This window comes from Nuphar pumila, chromosome 15, assembly GCF_984573655.1.
Source record: "Nuphar pumila chromosome 15, dmNupPumi1.hap1.1, whole genome shotgun sequence".
NCBI lineage: Eukaryota > Viridiplantae > Streptophyta > Magnoliopsida > Nymphaeales > Nymphaeaceae > Nuphar > Nuphar pumila.
Window position 1 is genome coordinate 13,034,291 of NC_143263.1, and position 22,419 is coordinate 13,056,709.

At 38.1% G+C, this 22,419-nt stretch overlaps 1 protein-coding gene across 1 annotated transcript; it reads left to right on the top strand.

Moving 5' to 3' along the window:
- Positions 1-3,326: 3,326 nt before the first annotated feature.
- Positions 3,327-20,306, top strand: LOC149814543 (protein trichome birefringence-like 25). Its single transcript, XM_089988759.1, has 3 exons — positions 3,327-3,671; positions 4,494-4,771; positions 19,181-20,306. The coding sequence occupies exons 1-3, from the start codon at positions 3,413-3,415 to the stop codon at positions 19,952-19,954; spliced, it is 1,311 nt and encodes a 436-aa protein (XP_089844885.1). The 5' UTR covers positions 3,327-3,412; the 3' UTR covers positions 19,955-20,306.
- Positions 20,307-22,419: the final 2,113 nt, after the last annotated feature.

Here is a 22,419-nt window from a genome sequence, read left to right on the forward strand (position 1 = left end):
ATATTGCCTAAGATATAAGGGTGGATTTTTGTAAAGAGGTTTTGAACTCAGAATATTGTGTTTCGAGTGGATGGAGGGTAGTTTAGGTTCACGTCGGCAAAGCATTTTCTAAAATTGATAGGAACTACTAACGATAAATGTTGTTGATGACAAACATGATTTGTCATTAGCGGTAGGTGTTGATAACGATTCATAGAGTGACCTACTTGAGACAACAAATAAATGTGTCGTTAGAAGATGATGACATCACTTCTGAGCAAGAGATTAACTATTGACGATAATTCTTGAAAGTGCCGACGACAATCATTGTGTCGTTAGTATTTGAAAACTTGTTTTGCTTATAACTTTCTATCTGAATGCCATTTTGAAGTAGTTTTTGATGCGTTGGAAAGATACCACTCTATACTTTAATTTATCTTTTAATTTTAAAATTATACTTAGTAATTTTGGTGGTAAAAATGCACTTAAAGTGATTTATACATGAAAAACAAGATTTTACTAAATAAGTCATCTTGTTTTGGTTATAACTTTTAACTTTGATGTTGTATTGACCTGATTTTTTAGCTTGTTAGAAATGCGAGATTTTTTAGTTTAATTGATCTTTTGGACAAAAATCTTAAAGATGCCACTTTGGAAGAAAAAAATAAAATTAAAGTTAGCATAGCTTTGAAATGAGCCAAAAACACTAGATTTTGGTACATGACTTCTGACATGAAATGACTCGATCAAAATTGGGGTGTCTACATAGACAACCTAACCTAATCAAGAAGCTATTCAAAGTGATCTGTGTTGAGTTGCTCGATCTCACCGAATACAGGGTGTGAGCAGATCTTCGCGAGTAGGCGAAAGCTTGGTTGTACCTTGAGAGCGAAATTGCATGAATACCCATTGCATTAAGGTCTTGATCTTAAGTGAGATAACTATCACTTGAAAGATAATGTGTGTAACACGTGCCTTCGAGCACACCTAGTTCAAGCTCAGTTGCCTTACCCACTTAGTCAACTAATTTTCCAACAACCTTTTCTACAAAATCTTTCTTAAATTTTAGATAATGGTTAAATCCTAGTAAACATGCCACCTAGTCTTGGTGGTCGGCTTATCACATGAAAGGAAAACACATGAAAAATATGTGGTAAATGCATGATAAATGCATGAGAAACATGTTTCGCACACTATGGGAAACACATCTTTCTTAAATTTGTGACATTTTTCAAACTGTGACTAGTTCATTTAGCTTGTGAAGTGGCATGTCTTGGGCTTGACACGCCTAATCCCGTAGAGACCAAGAGGGACTAATGATATGCTAAAACAAGTCTGGCTGATTTTTTTTTTTTTTACTCGGAGAAACCGCCTTAGACCAAAGACCTAGTCACATTGGTTTTGCCTGTTGTACTTATGGTCGCTGTTTTGGCAGCATAAAACCCCGAGAGCTTACCCCTCGCCCCAGGGAGTCGATAAACTTCAGCTTGAGCAAGGGGTGATGCTCATGGGATTTGAACCTAGACAGTTGAGTCTCTAGGTGAGACACTAGAAAAGTGCAGAAAAGAAAGAGAAAAAATGCTACTTTAATGAATATAAATGATCAGTAGTGTCTAAAGTAGGAGTGGCAATTTCTGACACGACCCGCCAACCCGCCTCTTAGGCGGGTTCGGGTTGGGCTTAAGCCAACCCGTTTAATAAACGGGTCGACCAGTGTAACCCGTTTATTAAACAGGTCGGGTTCGGGTTGGGGGTATGCCAACCCGCCAACCCGGCTGACCCGTTTAATAAACGGGTTAGGCAGGTGGGTCGACCCGCCAACCCGTCTGCCCGACCCATCAACCCGCCAACCCGACCCGCCAACCTGCCTACCTGCCAACCCGATCCGTCAACCCGCCAACCTGACCCGCGAACCTGAAAACCCGTTTACCCGACCCAACCCATTTATTAAATGGGTTGGCGGGTCGTGTCGGGTTACCCGTTTATTAAACGGGTCGGGTTCGTGTTTGCCACAGCCGACCCGTTTAATAAACGGGTCGGGTTCGGGTTGAGGTATGCTGACCCGCCAACCCGACCCGATTGCCACCCCTAGTCTAAAGCAGTTGCCACCGCCACATGATTTTGATTGGAAGCCAGAAAGCCATATCCATGCGAATATATAATGCAAGGTAGGACCTTCTTGCATTATAGCGTTATGGTAAAAGCAAAAAAATGATTCGTTTCAATCTTCATTGATATCAAAACAGGTAATCCAACCAAATATTGCATCTAGATGATGCATGTGACTTGGTAAGGAAGAGAGAGAAACTAGGTGAGTTTAAGTGAGCACTCGACGTTGGGTCCTACACTTTGTCCTTGTTTCTCTCAATCTTCTTCGTGGGTCTCCCAATCTTGTAGGGGCCCCTCAAACGACTGCCCCCTCATCTTCTTATTGTCGCTATAACCAAATAGTCACTGCAGAACAAGCGGCCTGCTCGGCTCATATCTTCAACCTTTAATGCATAATTGCATCACCAACGCCATCCCAACTATTGCACCCATTTCTGGTTCTCCTCTGTCAAATCGAGGTGCGAGGTTAGCGATCATTCAGTCTTAGTAAAAATATTGAAGTTTTGTCTATGTAGATAAAAAACAAAGTTTTGTAAAATTAGAAGTAATTACTGCTAACTTATCTGGGGTTAGTTCAAAGGTGTTATGATTTTACCTTCAAAATCTTAGAATATACTGTTACCCTTATACATCCCAGATCGGGTTTGCAAGGCCTATAATATAAATAGTTGAGTTTTGATTTGGTAGCCTCTCTCCTCAAATTTACATTTTGTTGATTTTTTATTTATCTTTAGAATGTACCGAAATAAAGATCATCATCATTTCTATGCCACAATTTCAACTCATTAAAAAAAAACTTATAAATAAGAAAAAAAAAGCGATCAATAAATTTTTATAAGTCACATTTCAGTTTTCACTAGCAATTTAATGCCAAAACTAGATGTGGGTTTTTAACCACAGCACAGTTTAGTTGCACTTTTGAGAATTTTGAAAACATAAATGCATTTTGAATTATGCAGAAAAGTTCAGTACTAATAGAAAATTACCAATTTAAATTTCTGTCTTCATTTCATAGTTGCCGACAAGTGCATCGCTTAACCGACCACCCATCTCTCGCAAGCTGTCGAGATGGACGGTTACGAGAAGCGATGCTACATCAATTCGGTTTTCCTTTTAAGAATTCACAAATCACAATCTTATGGGATACTTGTGACAGCAGATCCGCAATATACTTTTTTACTTTGTCAGTATCTTTTCTGTCTGAGTTTTTTATTATATAATTATTGTTGGGGCTGTTTGGTTGTTGATGAGGCGAAGGTGGGGGCTTGCAGGAGCACACTAGCTGAGGCTGAGAGAGAGAGAGAGGAGGATCTGGGAGGAGAGAATGGTAAAGGAGATGGGTTCTGAATGGAGTCCATGTAGGAACGGCAAGTACAATCACGTTCTCATCAAGCTCGCCGTCTCCATTTTGCTGTTTGGTCTCGCATTCCGCCTATTCTGTTCGAATTCCAGCGGTTTCTCACGGGTTTCGGAGGTCAGAGAGTCCGATCTCTCCTTCTCCGACGCTTCTTCCGGCGAAAGATCGGATACACATTTGCCAGATTCGGGAGTTTTGGCCACCCACTTGAATAAAAATCAGGGAGGTGCGTACCCTGCTGCCTTTAATCCACGTACTTGCGAAAAGGATCTGTGTGTACACAAACGTTCCGATCTTCTGCTTCCTAAACTTTTTTCCCCTTTCTAGTTAATGATGTAGAATTTGTGATTAACTCATGGTTGCCTAAAAATCAGTAAATTTTTTTGGGTGTTCAAAAATTAGTCTCTGCTGGTTATTTTAATGGTCCCTTTGTTTTTCATTAGTATTGCTGAATATCTCAACAATAAAGGAGTCGATATATTTTTTTCTTTCCATTTTGGTTTTGAGGAAATAATTTGATATGAGCATTATAGCCTTCTGATGCTTAAAGGAAATCGCTAATTTTCATGTTGGGAATTCCATTTTCATGTCATTTTTGGTTGCTGCAATCGTTTTTGGTAAATGGTACTCAAAGGACTTCATTTTATTTAATTGATCAACTATAGTATATAAAATTCTTTTTTTGGATCTTTAATGGCCAAATACCACTGTGTTTTTTTCTCCTAGTCACTGTGATTCGACTGTGGTTATTTAGGATGTGTTTTCTCGATAATTTTCTTCTTTCTTTCTGTATTTTCACCAATTAAGTTGTGTGACTGTGTCCTACACATTTTCTTTTTCGCTGCTGCTGTGCAACTCATGGATGGTTAGAACTTTTCTTTTTTAGGGATAGGCAATCTGGGTTAGGCAGACCCCTACCATCCATGTAATATTTCCTGATTTTTCATTTCTGAGACATCCTTCCAACAATTCCACTTTTTAAGATTCTTTTTTTGGGAGTATTTCTGTGTCTACTGATGTTGAATGTAAAGTTCATCTGTGCATGCAGCAAAATGCGACCTTTTTGTTGGAGATTGGATCTACTATCCATCTGGGCCGAGATATACCAATGCGACTTGTCTGAGGGTTGAAGATCATCAAAATTGTATGAAGAATGGACGGCCAGATTCAAATTATCTTTACTGGAGGTGGAAGCCTCACGATTGTGATGTGCCCGTCTTTGATGGGGAAAAATTCCTAGAGATGATGAGGAACAAAACTTGGGCATTTATTGGGGACTCCATTTCTAGGAACCATGTTCAATCCTTGCTTTGCCTTCTGGCTCAGGTATACTAACTGGCTATAGAAACTTAATTGACTTTGCTGTTCCTGGTTTTGTCTTGGAAAATATGCTTGGGATTTGATGCCTTTTGCAAGTATATGATCTCAAAATTTTTGCTAGGATTTGGATCTCCTAATTGATCTTGCTCCTTGCTATTGTCAAGTAGAGAATCAAAACTTTCTTATCTTCTTGACTTCATCTGTGTTACTTCATCTGAAGATTTAGATCATGGATACTGTTATCTCATCACAAATGTGCTATTTTACATAATGATAGATGGTTTCTATCTAAGTTTATTCCTTCAAATTACAAATTACTGGGCTTTTAGTCTTTGTGGGGAAAGTTGTATCATCAGCTTAAGCTACTGGCTGAGCCTGTTGTCTTTACAATTTTAATTACATGTGTACTATGGTATACTTCTTGAGTTGCAATGAATGACAATATCAGCCCTATGTCACACAGACACTTCACTTAGCATGTGTATCCTGTATCGACACGATACGATACTTGGACCTGACACGACACTTCATGGGTCAAACCAATTTTCCAGTCAACATTGTGTCATTAACTTTTATTTTCTTTTATGATCTTATTCAGTGTTATCAGTATCGTATTGTATTGCGATACAATACGATACACAATATCGTATTATTGGTGGGGGAATCGATACAACATGAGGGTCATATGGTATTCGATACGATTATCATACTGATATGATATGGCTCGTACGATACATGGGTGTATCATACCGTATTGTACGATACACCCTGTATAGTACTAGTTGACCCCCCTCCCCCCTTTTTTATACTTTTTCGATGCCGAAAAAGCGGCCACTTATGGAGGCCATTTTTAGCTCCTGAGGGTCATTTTGACCTCTTTTTTGCATGTTCTTTCTCCCCAAACCCCTTTTCTAAGCCTACCTGCCCTATTTTGAGATCAAATCCATCCTTAAAATTAGGGATTTTGTTAGATCCGAGCCCTAAAGTGTGGTTTGCCTCAAATCTCACCCATTTCCATCATACCCAACATTTTTTGGCTTCTAACCCTCAAAACTGACCCTAAAGCCTGTCTTTTACCCTAAAACCCCTCATTTCCATCATACATACTTGTTTTTTGGCTTTTATGTTATGTAGTTGTAGTGAACTTTTGAGTTTTTCACTTTTTTAGTCATGTAATCAACCATGTAGTTGTAGTGAACTTTTATGTCTATGATCTATCAAGTATCACTATCATCAATCTTTATCTAATGAATTATTGAACTCTATTTCATGTGAGTGATGTCAATAGTCTGCTATGTTTATTTTTATATAATTACTTATTTTTAATTCTTGTACTCATTCTTATTTATTTATTTTTTCTTGTGTTCTAAGTTTTACATTTTTGTTTTTAGATTTTTAGATTTTTTGATGATTTTTAGATTTTTTTTGCATAATTTAAATGTTTTTTTCTCGTATCTTACGATACGGTACAATACACCCGTATCTCATGCTCATGTGGTCCTGTATCTCATGGGTACGAGTTTCGATACACTAATCACAACATTGATCTTATTTACTTATTTTATATTCACTTGAATTCTTTTTCTTTTAAAATTTTCATCAATTACATTACATTTCAATTTCAATTTAGTTTCATTATTTGATGTTCTTACTTATAGTGATTTAAAACTATTGTTTTATACAAACATACACAAGGTTGCAAGTATCGTATCGTTACCCTTATCAGTCGGGCCCAAAGTAACACCGTATCGTTGATAGATTATGGTTCCTGCAAAGAGAAATAAGACAAGAAGGTTTTGGGGCTGTAATCACGCGATTCCCAAAATTGGAAAAATCATGCCTCTTGGTCTCTTTTATAATTGAAACTACAACAACAAACAACAACAACTACGCCTTCATCCCAAAACAATTGGGGTCAGCGATATGAACCAAAAAAGAAATTCATTTTGGGTCTTCCACATGAATCCTTTTCCTCCAATCATTTCTATCCAACGCCATGTCCTCGGTGAGGTTCAAAGCATTCATATCCTTTCCTATCATCTCCATCCAAGTCTTCCTAGGCCTACCCCGACCTCTTTTAACTAATATATTTTCCCATTTCTCCAACCTTCTAACTGGAGCATCATTAGGCCTTCGCCGAATATGTCCAAACCACCGTAAACGATTCTCTCGCATCTTATTTTCAATGGGTGCAACACCTACCTTCTTACGTATCTCTTCGTTCCGAATCTTATCTTTTATTGTATTTCCACACATCCATCTAAGCATCCGCATCTCAGCTACACTCATTTTTTGAATATGATGTCTCTTGGCAGCCCAACATTCCGTACCATATAGTAAAGCGGGTCTAATAGTCGTCCTATAAAACTTTCCCTTCAACCGCAATGGCATTCTACGATCGCACAGCACTCCAGTAGCACTTTTCCATTTCATCCACCCAACCTTTATCCTATGATTTACATCTCCATCAATTTCTCCATACTTTTGAATGATGGATCCCAAATATTTGAAATAATCATTCACCGGTATATCTTGCTCACCAAGCTTCACTACACTCCCATCACTACTTCGTTGCTTACTAAACCGACATTTCATATATTCAGTCTTACTCTTACTCAACTTAAAACCTCTAGCTTCCAATGTCTGTCTCCATAATTCTAACTTAGCATTAACCCCAGCTCTAGACTCATCAATCAAAACAATATCATCAGCAAACAACATACACCACGGTACATTTTCTTGAATTGATCTCGTAAGCTCATCCATCACTATCGCAAATAGGAAAGGGCTTAAAGCAGATCCTTGATGTAACCCAACCGTTATCGGAAAATTGGTTGTCACCCCTCCACAAGTGCGGACATTGGTTACTACTCCTTCATACATATCTTTAATTATACTAATGTACTTGAGAGAAACACCTTTCTTCATCATTGTCCACCAGAGAACGTCCCTAGGTACTCTATCGTATGCCTTCTCTAAATCAATAAAAACCATATGCAAATCTTTGTTCCTCTCTCTATATCTTTCAATAAGTTGTCTAAGAAGATGTATAGCTTCCATAGTTGATCTTCCAGGCATAAAACCAAATTGATTCTCCGATATCATGACAACCTTCCTCAACCTAGACTCAATCACCCTCTCCCAAAGTTTCATAGTATGACTCATGAGTTTTATACCACGATAGTTTGTGCAATCTTGTATATCACCCTTATTCTTATATAAAGGCACCAAAGTACTCTTCCTCCACTCATTAGGCATCTTATTTGTTCGCCAAATCAAGTTAAAAAGATTTGTCAACCATTCTAAACCTTTCTCTCCCAAGCATTTCCAAGCCTCGATAGGTATACCATCTGGGCCAACTGCCCTTCTTGATTTCATTTTCTTCAAAGCCTCTGCAATTTCTTTCTTTTGAATCTTGCACATGAAGTCACGATTTATCTCATGAAAAGGAATGGAGAAGTCTCCAAGATCTTGAGCATGACTATCATTAAATAGCTTATCAAAATAATCTTTCCATCTCTCCTTAATCTCCTCATCTTTGACTAAAACCCTTTGCGTTTCATCTTTGATACATCTAACCATACCCAAATCCTTCGATTTCCTATCTCTCATCTTTGCAAGCCTATAAATATCCTTCTCGCCTTCTTTGGTATCCAACTCGTCATAAACCTCCTTATATACCTTAGCCCTCGCGTTTCAAACAACTTTTTTAGCTTCCTTCTTTGCTATCATATACTTCTCCAAATTCTCATTATCACGACTCTTACTTAGATTTCTATAACACTCTCTTTTAACCTTAATAGCTAATTTGACATCCTCGTTCCACCATGATGTATCCTTACCTAGTGGTGCACCGCCTTTAGACTCACCCAATACCTCCTTAGCTACTTTTCTCATACCACCCGCTATCTTATTCCACATTGATTCTGAATCCTCCTCGAGACACCAATCAACTTCCTTAACTACCTGCTCTACAAACATTCCTTGTTTAGCTCCTTTCAGTGCCCACCACTTAATTCTAGGATCTATCCTATGTCTATCCCTTTTGCGGCATTGTCTAATTCTAAGATCTAAAATTAAGACTCTATGTTGTGTAGCTACACTTTCTCCTGGTATAACCTTACAATCGATGCAACAACCCCTATCTCTCTTTCTAAGTAGGAAAAAATCTATCTGACTCGTATTAACCCCACTTTTAAATGTTACTAGGTGAGACTCCCTCTTCCTAAACCAAGTGTTTGCTAAGATCATATCATAGGACAAACAAAAATCTAAAATCCTTTCTCCACTTTCATTTCTTTCTCCTATACCATAGCCTCCATGGATATTCTCAAATCCATCCCTACTAATGCCTACATGTCCATTAAGGTCACCGCCGATGAAAAGCTTTTCTCCATAAGATGTCTCTTGTACTACTCCATCTAAATCTTCCCAAAATTGATGCTTAATGGAATCATCTAAACCTACTTGAGGTGCATAAACACTAATAATATTAATAATATCCGTACCTAATACTAATTTAATAAGTAAAATTCTATCACCCTTCCTACGGACCTCAACTACATTATCTATAAACTGACGACTCATAACAATCCCTACTCCATTCCTATTCCTATTTATTCCTGTATACCAAATCTTATATCCCCAAGGTTCTATCACTTTAGCTTTCTCACCGACCCATTTGGTCTCTTGAAGACATAAAATATCAATCTTTCTCCTACACATAACATCTACTAACTCTACCAACTTACCAGTTAAAGACCCTATGTTCCAAGTGGCTAACCTAATTTTATAGTCTTGGACTAACTTCTTTACCCCCACCCGTCCAACAAAGTGAGGGAACCCTTGCCTATTTGACACCACACCCGGGCGCCGGTGTGACGCGTCGCTTCTGGGCGACGACCTAGCAACCCTTGCACATTTATCACTGCCTCCGGGCCTAGAGAGTACAGCGCGTCGCTCAGTAGGGAACGCCCCAACGAAATTCTCATATTGGTTCATTTTCATAGGATATGACAGTTTTTATGCTGGCTGTCACAGGCCTACCGCAACCCTCCTCCTTTATCCGGGCTTGGGACCGGCAGTGTATAACTACACAGGCGGAGTTCTTTTATAATTGAAACTGCTAAAATAAAATACATCCCAAAAATACCCTTGATTACATATGATACAAAATGATTTAATGAGGGGTATTTAAGACAATATACAAAATAGCAATGATGGGTGAGTCATGTTAATAGCCTCCCTCAAGTTGAACTTGCCTCTCAAATATCAAAATTGTCGCTTCGTGAGGCCCTTGGTAAACCAATCAGCTATCTGTTCTTCAGCTTGCACATATCTGGCCTCTATCTCGTTATCTTCAATTTTTTGTTTTCAATATGCTTCATTTTTTCATGATGAATAGGATATAACGAGATATTGATAGCCCCTTGATTGTCACATAGTAGTAGGGATTTAGGTACAGTTTCCTCCAAATCATATAACAGATGTCTGATCCAACTCAATTCAACATTAAAAGAAGCCATGGAATGATACTCTGTTTCTGTACTGGATCTCGCTATAGCTTTCTGCTTCGGACTACTCCAAGAGACAAGATTCTTCCCAATAAAAACACAGTACCCCGACATGGATCGCCTTTCATCGGGATCGCTACCCCAGTTGGCATCTGAATATGTTATAACCAATATTAATTCTTAGTTGTAGCTTTTTTTCTATAAATCAAATCATCTCCTGCAGTCCCCTTTAAATATCTTAGAATTCTCTTCAAAGCCTCCATGTGTATCCCTTTAGCCTCCTGCATTCCCGACAACCTAGTGTTCCAAACTTTGAGTGTCTACTTCTTTGTCATAAAACAAATCACATCGATTAATGACAGAGATGTCCATCTGTAGACACATAATTTTTTCAAGATACCCAAAATACTTACATTTTTGGAAGAATAAGCTGCAGGTTGTAGTTTACAAAAAGGATAGCATGAGAAAACCCAAAGGATCCATTGGACGACTAAAGCAGTTTAGCCGTCTGACCCTGGACGACTATCTTAGTTTAGTCGTTTGAGTCGTCTGACCCTGGACGAGTATCTCAGTTTAGCCGTCCAACACCTGCCTTGTTTCCAGACGGCTACTTTAGTTCAGTTGTCCAGCCAATCCAACATTTGGTTTATCCTGTCCAGAGGACGACCAAACATGTTTAGTCATCCATCTCTAGACGAACATACCAGTTTAATCATCCAATCAGTGTGAGAAATGAGGTACGTTTGCCTCATCTCGAACCACTTTTGCACGATTTCGAGAGAATATTCGCCCTAGATAAACTTTCTCTCGGGCAGGATTCCTCCCAATTAACCTCATCTCTTAACACCTATAAATAGGGGTCCACCCCAATGATCAAAGGGAGGAAGGAAGATGTCCTAACGCTGGTACTGAGAAGAACGAACACAAGACCACCGAAACCTATTTCTTCGATCTTCCTCACTTGTGCGTAGGTTTTGCCAGAACAACTTAAGAAAACCCTAATTTTCCTGCGGAAGTGCTGCTAAATGGACAAAAAGAACTCTAAAGCTTAAGATAGACCTTGAGTCTGAAAAAGGTGTGTTTACTTTCCCTTTCCTTTATTTTATTTGCTCATTTTATTCATTGAGTTAATTTTATTAGTTTAGAGCATATACGTACACATTTCTTTTATTCAAAAAACGTGCTTTGGCTTTGCCTTCCCTTTGGCGAAGGACGGTTGAAGTTCCAATGATGTCCTCACATCTTTTTAAAGGAGTTTTTAGCGATTTAAAAGGTAAGTCTCAATTTTTTTGTCAAGAATGTTGTATATCGTGATTCATTCCGAAAAATAAACCATCATCCAACCAGGGCTGATAAACCTAACATTAGTGTTGTCCTGGGAAACATGGTTGTTGTACATGTGATAAGAAAATTTATGTTCATCAAATATAACATTTCTGGAGATTTAGATCTTTCCTAACTTAGGATAGAAACGTCTATAACCCTTGTAATCATCGGCATACCCAACAAAACGGCATATACGAGCCTTATCCTGAAACTTATTTCTTAGTTGGTTGTAGAGTTACCAGAAGTGCTTAGCCTAGTGGGGAAGCGCGCTTCCCTGAAGCTCGAAACGTTGCGCTTCCGAAACGCGTTGGGAAGCGCCAAGTTTTTGTTGGGAAGCGCGCTTCCCATTTATAGGAAATGTGCTTCCCCTCGCTTCCCCGCACTTCTCCCTTTTTTTCATTTTTTTGTATTTTTATTTTTATTTCTCTTTTTTTGCTTCCTCCTCGCTTCTTAGGTCGCTTCCGGTTCGCTTCCTATGTCGCTTCTCGCTCCCGCTTCTTCGACTGACAGCCATGATTGGCCGTCCACGTGACCATAGCATACACAACCAAATGCCCTTAGCTCATTGTAGTTTGAATGTTTTTCAAATAATATGAAATATGGAGAGCTATTTTGCAAAATCTTATTGGGCAATCAGTTTATAATGTGGACAGCTGTGTGAAAAGCTTTGGTTCACAACTTTATGAAAATCTTACTTGCATGACCATAGACAATGCACTCTCCACAATATGGCGATGCTTTTTTTCGGCAATACCATTTTGTTAGGGTATATGCGGGCATGAAACCCTTTGATTAATACCATTATTCTGTAAGAAATCAATAAATTCCTTCGATGAATATTCACCACGACCATCACATTGAAAATTTAGAATGTTTAGAGAAAATTGGGTACGAAATACGAATATAGAGACATAACCTTTGAAACATGTGAAACACTTCAGATTTATGTTTTAGGAAAAATATCTATGTATAACGTAAATAATTATCAATGAATGAAACATAATATTTAATTTCAGAGAGAGAAACAAGTGGGGATGGCCTCCAAACATCAGAATGGACGATTTCAAAGGGTCTCAAAGCTCTTTTATTATACGAATTAAATGGAAGTACATGACTTGCAAACTTGACAATTGGGACACAAAACAATGACCTAACCTACTATGCCAAATATTTGGCCGACAAGACTCTGAAATACTGAAGATAGATGCATGGGACTCAGGCTTCAGGTGATTATCCAACTTGGCTTGGGCATTCACACATAAGACGGGGTAAACTCAATGTAAGAATTGGTGTCATCAACAAGTTTGAAAACAAAGATTATATTCTTTTTAATATTAAGAGAACACAATATATTAGACAAGCGAATAGGATGAGATTTAGACAGAGATATAATAACATTTCTAGAATATGTGATGGAGTGATGTTTACCATATCCAGTAATAATATTACTTCTACTAGAATAACGAATTAATCTAAAGAATTTACCTGCATCACCTATGACATGACTGACAGCCCTAGAATCAACGTACCAAACACCTTGATCATTCTGTTTGAAGCTTAACCCAAAAAGTGCAGCCAAAAGAAGTTCTTTGTCAGGACCGCTTTGTCCCTTGTTCTGTCTTTGATCACCATACTGAACTTTGCCTTGAGCTTCAGGATTATACCTTGGGTCATCCTTGAATCAACACTTTGCCTTTACATGACCATTTCTTTTGTAGATATTGCATGTAGGAATATTGTTAGAATTGCCTCTACCTGCAAATGTGGGCCTATTTGGAGTGGGAAGGATTCCTTTTCCTCCTTGATAAAATCCCCTGCCTCTACTACGTCCTCCTCCATGTCCACGATTCTGAAACGTTCCTCTAACTAATACCTCATGAGGTTCTACTTCACTTTTTTTCTGTGTCAGACATTCCCTTCAGTGACATCTCATAACTAAGGAGCTTAGCCTTCAAATCGTCAAAATTTTAAACTGCTCCAGTGTACTGCAAGATGGTGGACAACACGTTAAACTCTGGGGCCAAACCAACTAAGGCTTGCTGAATTTTATTTTTCTCAAAGACCTCACATCCAACCAATGCCAACTGATTTGTGATAGACTTAATTTTATTGAAATACTCCAATATAGACATAGTCGCCTCCTTCTTCAACATCGAAAACTCTCTTTTCAGGTAGATGATCTTAGCTTCTGAAATTTGAGAATAAGTCTGCATCAAGGTACTCCACAATAGCATGGCACTACAGTCATCTTGAACTCTCACTAATGCTTCTTGAGACAAGGTGGAAGTAATGTAGGCTACTAGAGCTTGATCATTCTTCATCTAATTGACATAATCTGGATTGCGAACATTCCTTGTTGTTATGACAGCCCCTTTGTCATCTTTAACATCCTGTACAAAAAACTCAGGTGAAGCAGAAACTGATCCGTCTAGGTGACTAGCAAGATCTTGGCTCCTAATGAAAGGAACGATTTGTCTCTTCCAGGTAAGAAAGTTGGTGTTGTTTAATTTGTCAAAGATTAATTGGCTGAGGAAATTGATAGTGATGGGTCCTTGGGATAAGTTTGAATCCATGAGTGATAAATGCTGTTGCACAATAAACAATAAAGTAGCAAAACAGAACAGGTGGAAAACACAGAAAGAATTATGGGTAAAATAAGGGAAACGTAGGCTCAAGGGTGGTGATCACGCAACAAATAATGGTAACTGCTGACTGCTAACTTTAACAACGAGGTGGAGATCCACCTGTTTTTTTAAGGAGATTAAAAAGAACCCAACAAAAAAAGATTGATCAGCAGAGAATGATTTCAACAAGCCTTGGGTTGTTGAGATACCATAACGTGATATCAAAAGAAAATTAGGGCAGACTCAATCAAAGAGAGAAATATTAATCAACGTGATTCAAGATAGAAAACGATATTTAGACAGACTCAATCAAGCAAAGATTGGTCAACAGCATGACTCAAAGATATTAGGTAAGAAACCAAAAAAGGTATTTATGTTATCGCCCCTCCTTTTTTTTTGAGATTAATGAAAAAAGCAGGGATAATTGAGATAATATAGCTCTGATACCATGATAGATTAGGGTTCCTGAGAGACCTGCAAAGAGAAAGAAGACAAGAAGGTTTTGGGGCTGTAATCACATGATTCCCAGAATTGGGAAAATCGTGCCTCTTGGTCTCTTTTATAATTGATACTGCTAAAATGAAATACATCCCAAAAATACCCCTGATTACATATGATACAAAAGGATTTAATGAGGGGTATTTAAGACAATATACAAAATAAAAATATACATCACAATAATAGGTCGATCCAAACCCAAACCCGAGTCACGTTAATAATCGTATTGTATCATATTGTAATTTGTAATAAAAAATTCTAAAAAATCAAGAAAAAACAAAAAAAAAATTGTAACACATGAAACAATGATGAATTGCACAAAATACAACCATAAAATCACATGTATGTCTCTATGAGTATGAGCTACATAAGACATCATCAAACATCAACTAATATAGAATCATAGATAATATTGCATGTGTATCTCACAAGAACAATGCCACAAGACTCATACTTTCATATTATATAAACAAAAACAAAATAATCAAGTTTATGAAATACGATTAAAAAAAGATATGTATCATATCGTACCATGTCGTATGATACAATACGATACATGGAGTGTATTGTACGATACACCCGATATAGGTACGATACACACCCGTATCTTATATCGTATCGTTTCCCCCCCAAAGTAACGATACGTATCGTACGATACAATACAATATTTACAATACTGCACATACATACATCTATGTGTGTGTACAACCATGCCCCCATGTCATAATTATTGAATAGTGCCAATCGAATCCGCATCATGTCCTGCTCCTGCATCCGTATCCATATGACATTGTATCAGTCTCTCTTTATCCTCCTTCCCATTGCCAAATTCTTTTAGCTTTCTTTGATCCTTGTGTATGACATCTTTTTCACTTTATCAATCCCAGAGTTATCGGAAGCTTCTTAGATAGGTGGGAAGCTCGATATTTCTTGCTTTCGAAACTTGATTCTCCCACACTTCTCTTATGCTTTCCACACGCTTCATCTATTCTTTTTATATGTTCTCTCACTCTATTTTTCATATTTTTTGTGTTTCCTCTCACGTTTCTCACTCACTTCCATTTGCTTTCTCTAAATTGACACTCATCATTTTTAGATTTTTGTTAAAAACTAAATTTTGACACTTTTTTTTAGTTTTTATTTTGATTCTCATTCAATTCTTATATTGTTTTTTTTTATTCATTGCTTTCTGCTTCCTATACATTTTAAAATGCATCGCTTCTCTCTTCTGCTTCTCGTATTGCTTCCTGCTTCCACTTCCTAGTCTGGCAACCTTGATCAATCCTTAGCTTCATAGTATATAATGATGAAGCTCCTTACCGTTATTAGAAGTTGAGATATCTGGCCCTTCTAAGGTTGTCAACCCATTGCCTTTCTTGTGTTTGTGAACTGCTCTTAGTTAGCAAAACTCTGGTTTAAGCATGTTATTTTTAATAAAACTTTAGAAAATAGAAAAAAAACATTTCTTTCAAAATGCTGGTGAAAAAACTCGTTCTTTTGAGAGTAGGGGTGGGCATCGGGCTGGCCCGGCCCGCTAATGGACCAGTCCGTTGACCTAGCCGGCCTGGTCAACGGTCCGGCACATTTACTATCGGGCTGGGTTTTGGCCTGGTTCTTAACGAGCTCGGGTTTGAAGAGAGGCCCATGGTCCAGCCCATTGGCCCAATGGGCCAATGTAAAGTGGGCCGTGTCCGGGCTGGGCCAGGCGGGCCCAAATAAGATGATTCCTACACAAAACAATCCTAGCCAATTGTGTGTGCAAGTAATGTGATTTGGTGCGATTAATTATTTTTCTCCTAAAATTAGTGCAATTAATTAGGTAATTAAAAGTAATTAACAAGTTCCCAATCCCATGTACCCAAGTTACTGTCATTTCTAGTTTCCATAAAAAATTAATTTTATTTATTTTTTATTTTTTTAGTTTTTATAACTCAGGCCCATCAGACCGGCCCGCAGGCCTACCTGGGCCCGGCCTGCTAATGGACCAGGCCAGGTTTCAACTCGGTTCGTAATGGGCCCAGGCCTAGAATACTGGTCCAAACCCGGCCCATGGTGGGCCGGGCCGGCTTGGCCCATCAGACCACCCGGCCCGTCACCCACCCCTATTTGAGAGTATCAATAAAATCTATATTTTAAAAAATTCAGGAAAACTCCATCAAATCTCGGGTTTGAATCACATTGGATCTTGGATTCTGATGATCTAATCCCATGGTTCCTATACATATACTGTAGCTTGTCTATATATATATAGTATTTGCTACATGTCATTTGTACATGCAACCTAGTGGAAAACACTGTTTTTCTCACTTTTTTTTCAAATCTTTTTGTGAATCTGACCTTATATATGATCTACATAGTTTCTTTGGTAGAAAACAGTTTCTGGATCATGTTTTTGCAAAATGTAAGCTGGTTTTCCAAGGGCTACAAAAAACAATGGCCCACAATATACCAAAATTCATAACTCGAAAAACCACAATTTTATATCGAAAAAGATTAGCCAAAGTATGATCCCTAGCAAACAGACCATGCTGAACGCATCTATGAGTTCAGATTGAGTGGATGCAACTTGCACCTATGATTTCCCAACTAGATTGTATATACAGTAGACAACAGCAAATGCATATATATATATATATATATATATATATCATGGGTGTATGCTTACTTTTTCTGATCTTGTTTTTATAAAATCAAAACCGAATTAAGCACACACACATGCACATTATTTGTCAATTTTTAACCTCATTTATGTGCAGTTTTTTATCTATTTTTTTTAATACAAAATACATCTTCATAACAACAAAAAATTTTCTGTTTCACATATTGCTATGGAATTTCGTAAATGTCTGAACAATTCCATGACAAGATACTTGGTATGGTCTGTGCATCACTTTCCTACTCGGTTTGGTTAATTCATTTTCTTGGCCTATCCTTGTTAGAAGTTCCAAGCAAAATCCTCCTGGTATTGTAAGAATTAATTATTCCTTGTTACTGTTTACATTAAAAAATGTCCAAATACAGTATTATACAAGGCACTCCACATATTGTAATCAGTTTGTACGTGTATGTTCTTCTGACAAGCTGACTGTACAGGTTCTTCATTATATAGAAACCCAATTGGAACCACAAAGGCAATCACAACCCTGCAGATCTTGTGGAAGTAATAATAGGACATGATACTGTAAAAAGTCGTCATGCTATAGGCACACATTAACACAATATAGCAACTAAAATGAAAAGAAAATAATGTGTTGTGGCCCACATCCCATCTCTTTTCTATCTATTGGTCTCATTTTTTCTGTCAATAGCTCTCACTTTTTTTGGTTATTCTACTTATCATTGTTCTTTTTGGTTGTCCTTTTCTGCTTGGCCTCCCTGTTTTGTTTCCTAGTTTGTGGTCTGAATGAACATAATATGATAGAAGCTTGTGTAATTTTTGCAAACACTACTGCCAGTCAACACTTTTAGCATAATTTCATGCACAGTCAAAGGCCGTATCACAAATATTTCCCTTTACATGCTGAACTTTTCTCTCACACTCCCACAATGGCTAAAATAAAGAAGAGTGGTGAAGTGGATTTGTTTGATAAATGTGGAAAACAGTATACTGATAAACAAATAATCAGTAAATTGCTTCTGTCTTAAAAAAATCAGTAGCCATATCTATATACATACTCAAGCTATCTGTGGGAACAAAAGAGGTTGAGTATAAACCTTCATTTAGTTAATTTTGGCATGGCATCTTGGAAAGAAATTATTATCAGTGTATTGTGAACATTTTCTTAAATCTTGGTTTTTATAGTTTGGTATAATTAGACACATATCTTGGTATTGAAAAATGGTACGCAGTAATCTTCCTTTTAACGAGTAAGCTGGCATCTCTGTTTTAGGCAGATACCTCATATTGTTGGAATTCAAACCTGTTCATGAGATCTAGGAAAGGTCCCAACAATGCTTATGTGGGTGTTTCGTTCCTAAACATGAAAATGGTGATTCCTAAACCAAAACTGACCATGAAAATATGATTCAGAAACCAAATTTGACCTTGAATCCTACCTAGCATTTTGTAATCATGCACTAATCCTAAGGGTGAAATCCAAATATTAATATCAAGAATTACTCCAGACATACAAACTGATTCTTAATTTGGAAGGTGCTTCAGTCTATCACTATAATGGTATTTCTGGTAGCTTAACAAAGACTCAAGCTTTGGCTTATGGTTTGATTTTGGACATATAAACTTTAATATAAACATGTAATGATTATTTTCCCATAAAAAAGAATTAACTTCTTTTCTGATACCATAGTAGTGTCTTTCTACTGTCCATGGCACTGGTGAACTTGGAACTCTACTTTGAGCAACAAATTTATGTTAGCTCCATTTGCAGTTCATAGGGCTACTAGTATCTGTACAATATACCTTGTGGATTGCTCTGATTCTTATTGTGGGTTAGGTGGACGAAGTTGTTGACATTTACCATGATGAAGAATACAAGTCCCGAAGCTGGTGGTTTCCTTCGTACAACTTCACTCTTTCAGTGATATGGTCACCATTTCTTGCAAAAGCAAATATCTATGAGGACATAAATGGTGTTTCGAGCTCTGAAATAGAGTTGAATCTAGATGTTCTTGACAAGAAATGGACTGACCAATTGGAGAAGCTTGATTTCATTGTTATTGCGGGTGGTAAGTGGTTCCTCAAGACCAGTATTTTCTATGAGGAAGGCAAGATAGTTGGTTGCCATTATTGCCCAGGAAGGAACCTGACAGAACTTGGTTTTGAGTACTCCTATAGAAAAGTACTTCGGTTGACACTCAATTATATCACATCTTCCAATCGCAATGTAGTTGCTTTCTTTAGGACCTCAACACCATCTCACTTTGAAAATGGAGAGTGGTTTAATGGGGGAACATGCAACAGGACTGTGCCATTCAAAGAAAATGAGATCAGTATCAGCGATGTTGACAAGATTCTGCGGGATATTGAGCTGGAACAATTTCAGAAAGCGCTTGAAGATCAGACCTCAAATACAGCAAGATTAGAACTTTTTGACACCACCAAGCTCTCATTATTGCGGCCTGATGGCCATCCTGGGCCATACAGACAGTTCTATCCTTTCGCAAAGGATAAAAATGCCAAGATTCAGAACGACTGTTTGCATTGGTGCTTGCCTGGACCTATAGACACCTGGAATGACCTGATGCTGAAGATGGTACAAGATAATTGAACTTCCTAAATCATTGTCAGTTTGAGGTGAACATGGTTGTCTCTCGCAAATGAAATTGAGATGCCAGTTTGAGGAAGATATGAAGTGGAGCTGCAAGTGGAACAAAGATTCATCCCTTGAATCTTCAATTAGTTGATTCGAGCCTTTGTTTAACCATCACTGATTCAGGTCACCATTGAATTGATGATTTCTGCAGCGCCGTGTACAAGTGAGATCGGAGATCATTATTATCTCTGTCAATGTTGTATACTTGGGGATCCATTACTTCGGGTGATGTTGGTTCTGTTTCTATGTGATTCGTAGCCCAGCACTTGAATTGTTCATGTTGTGTGAAATTATTCTTCACCTCGTATTATTTGGGTTTGGTGCTGCCATTATTTGTGCTCAGTCTCATTCTCGGGGTTTTCCCACAAGGAAAACCTCATCAGATTTTCAAATAACATGTTTTTAGTATAATATGAAAAGAAATATAAAATTTAAAAGGAACAGAAAACATAACTAAAATACGTAGAAAAAACAAAAAATCAGGTTAAAATCATGGTAAAATGGTGACATACTGCAAAATATGTGATATTTTGGAACTATTGGTATTTTGTCATGCTTTTCATGTTTCGTGAATATAAAGGCATGATAAATAAAAAAGCAAAATAATTTACATATAGGTCTAATTTGTCATCCATTCATGAAGATTTAAAGTGTACACAAAACATGAGCCGCTATTTTTGAAGTAATGACAGTACCACACCTGCAGGTAGTCTCAGATCGCCCAAATGGTTATGGGTAACTTTTCCAGTGGTAATAGTAGTTTTTTTTTTTTTGATTTTTTTAAATAAGGAAACATTTGATAATATTAGGGTTGGTGCATAACGCTGCATTCATAAATGAGATGGTTCAAAATTTCATTTTTATGTTTGGTAATGATGTCCATTCATCCTGAGCTTTCATTTTTTCTTTTTGAAAGGCAAGCTGGGGTTAGGCAAACCCCTACCAGTTATACAACTATACCATTGGATTTTAAACCTGCAACGTCCCAACACAAGGTGACGTGCACTAGCTTCTCCTACCAGACAAGCTGAGCCCCAGTTGGTAGGATAATTTGATGATATCGTGAGTGTTGTTCAAGGCAATAGTGCTTCTACCCTTGGATAACCAATCTTCTAATGGTATACGGTGCATATAATCATGGTTTTAGTTTGAATAAAATCGTCCCCTGGATTGCTATAGAATGTACTCACATTTCATTATCCGAAAATAAGTTTACCATAATTCCTATTATATATGCCTGTCGGTTCGTATTTCAATTTTCAGGAATTAGTGATGGAACGGTTCCACCTTCCTCAAATGGTCTGCGAGACTTTGTCAATCCAAGAGCTGTCATCATCAGTTTTCAACTTCAAATTTTCGGGACAACCGAGCGGAGTAATTTTGGCAATCCAAGAGTTGTCAGTGACCAATCCATGGACGTATTGACATGATATATTGACCACATTCCTAGCTTACTTCTACTCACATGAGACTGAATGGTTTAAGTTTGGAGTGTAAAATAAATGCATCATTTTGTAGCCGTTCCCAAGCTTAGCTGTCACATAATAATTAATTATTACTGTACTGTAGCCAGTGGTGGCAAATAAATCAAGTACAGGGGCCAGGACCTTCAACAAATATTGTGACTATTGAAATTCTGCATTGTGGATTAGGGATGGCAGTGGACAGGGGCGGGGGCAGGGGACAAGGTCTCCACCCCCACCCCGTTTCAAAATCCGAACGGGGATGGATTTTAACCTCCACCCCCGCCTCCATCCCCGTTTCATGTCCTCCATTCCCGGTCCAAACGGGGGCAAGGCGTGGCCGACTCTCATTTCCTCTCGGTCTATAGTCATCCCTCGAAGGATTGGGGGCGGAGCGGGGAGGGGCAAGGCGGGGATTGGGATGGGGACAGGGCGGGGAAAAGTGTAAGTCCATCCCCACCTCCATCCCTGCATGGGGATAAATTTTAACCTTCATTCCCACCTCCATCCATGTTTCATGCCCTTCATCCCCGGTCCAAACGGGGTTAGGCGGGGCGGGGCCTCGTTTTCCCCCGGTCCACTGTCATCCTTGTTGTGGATAGTTCCTATTTTTGAAGAAGCAACCGTCATTGTGTTTAATTTTCTCCAATAGTAGGATCTCAAATCAGAAAATGAACATACTACCCATAAAATTTGTCCCATTTAAGCAAATACCTATTAATTTGCCAAAAATTTTTGTCTATTCAAAAATGGCAATTTCTGACTTTTTGTGGTCCATTTTACCCTTTATAGGTGTTTTATGCAAGCCTTTGACATTTGCACTAGGATGCTGTGAATCTCCTACCTAAAGTGGATTTAATTACACTTTTATGAGGAATACCAGCAGATGTCGGGAGGTTAGTGTATCTCTACTGCACAACTTGTTTCAGCACACTTGAGGAGGTCTATACTATAGTC

Bases quoted from the DNA above. Each gene is read 5' to 3' on its own strand.
- LOC149814543 (XM_089988759.1), top strand. From the start codon at position 3,413: ATGGTAAAGGAGATGGGTTCTGAATGGAGTCCATGTAGGAACGGCAAG. The intron at 3,672-4,493 runs GTGCGTACCCTG...CTGTGCATGCAG, and splicing joins CTTGAATAAAAATCAGGGAG to CAAAATGCGACCTTTTTGTT. The intron at 4,772-19,180 runs GTATACTAACTG...ATTGTGGGTTAG, and splicing joins TGCTTTGCCTTCTGGCTCAG to GTGGACGAAGTTGTTGACAT.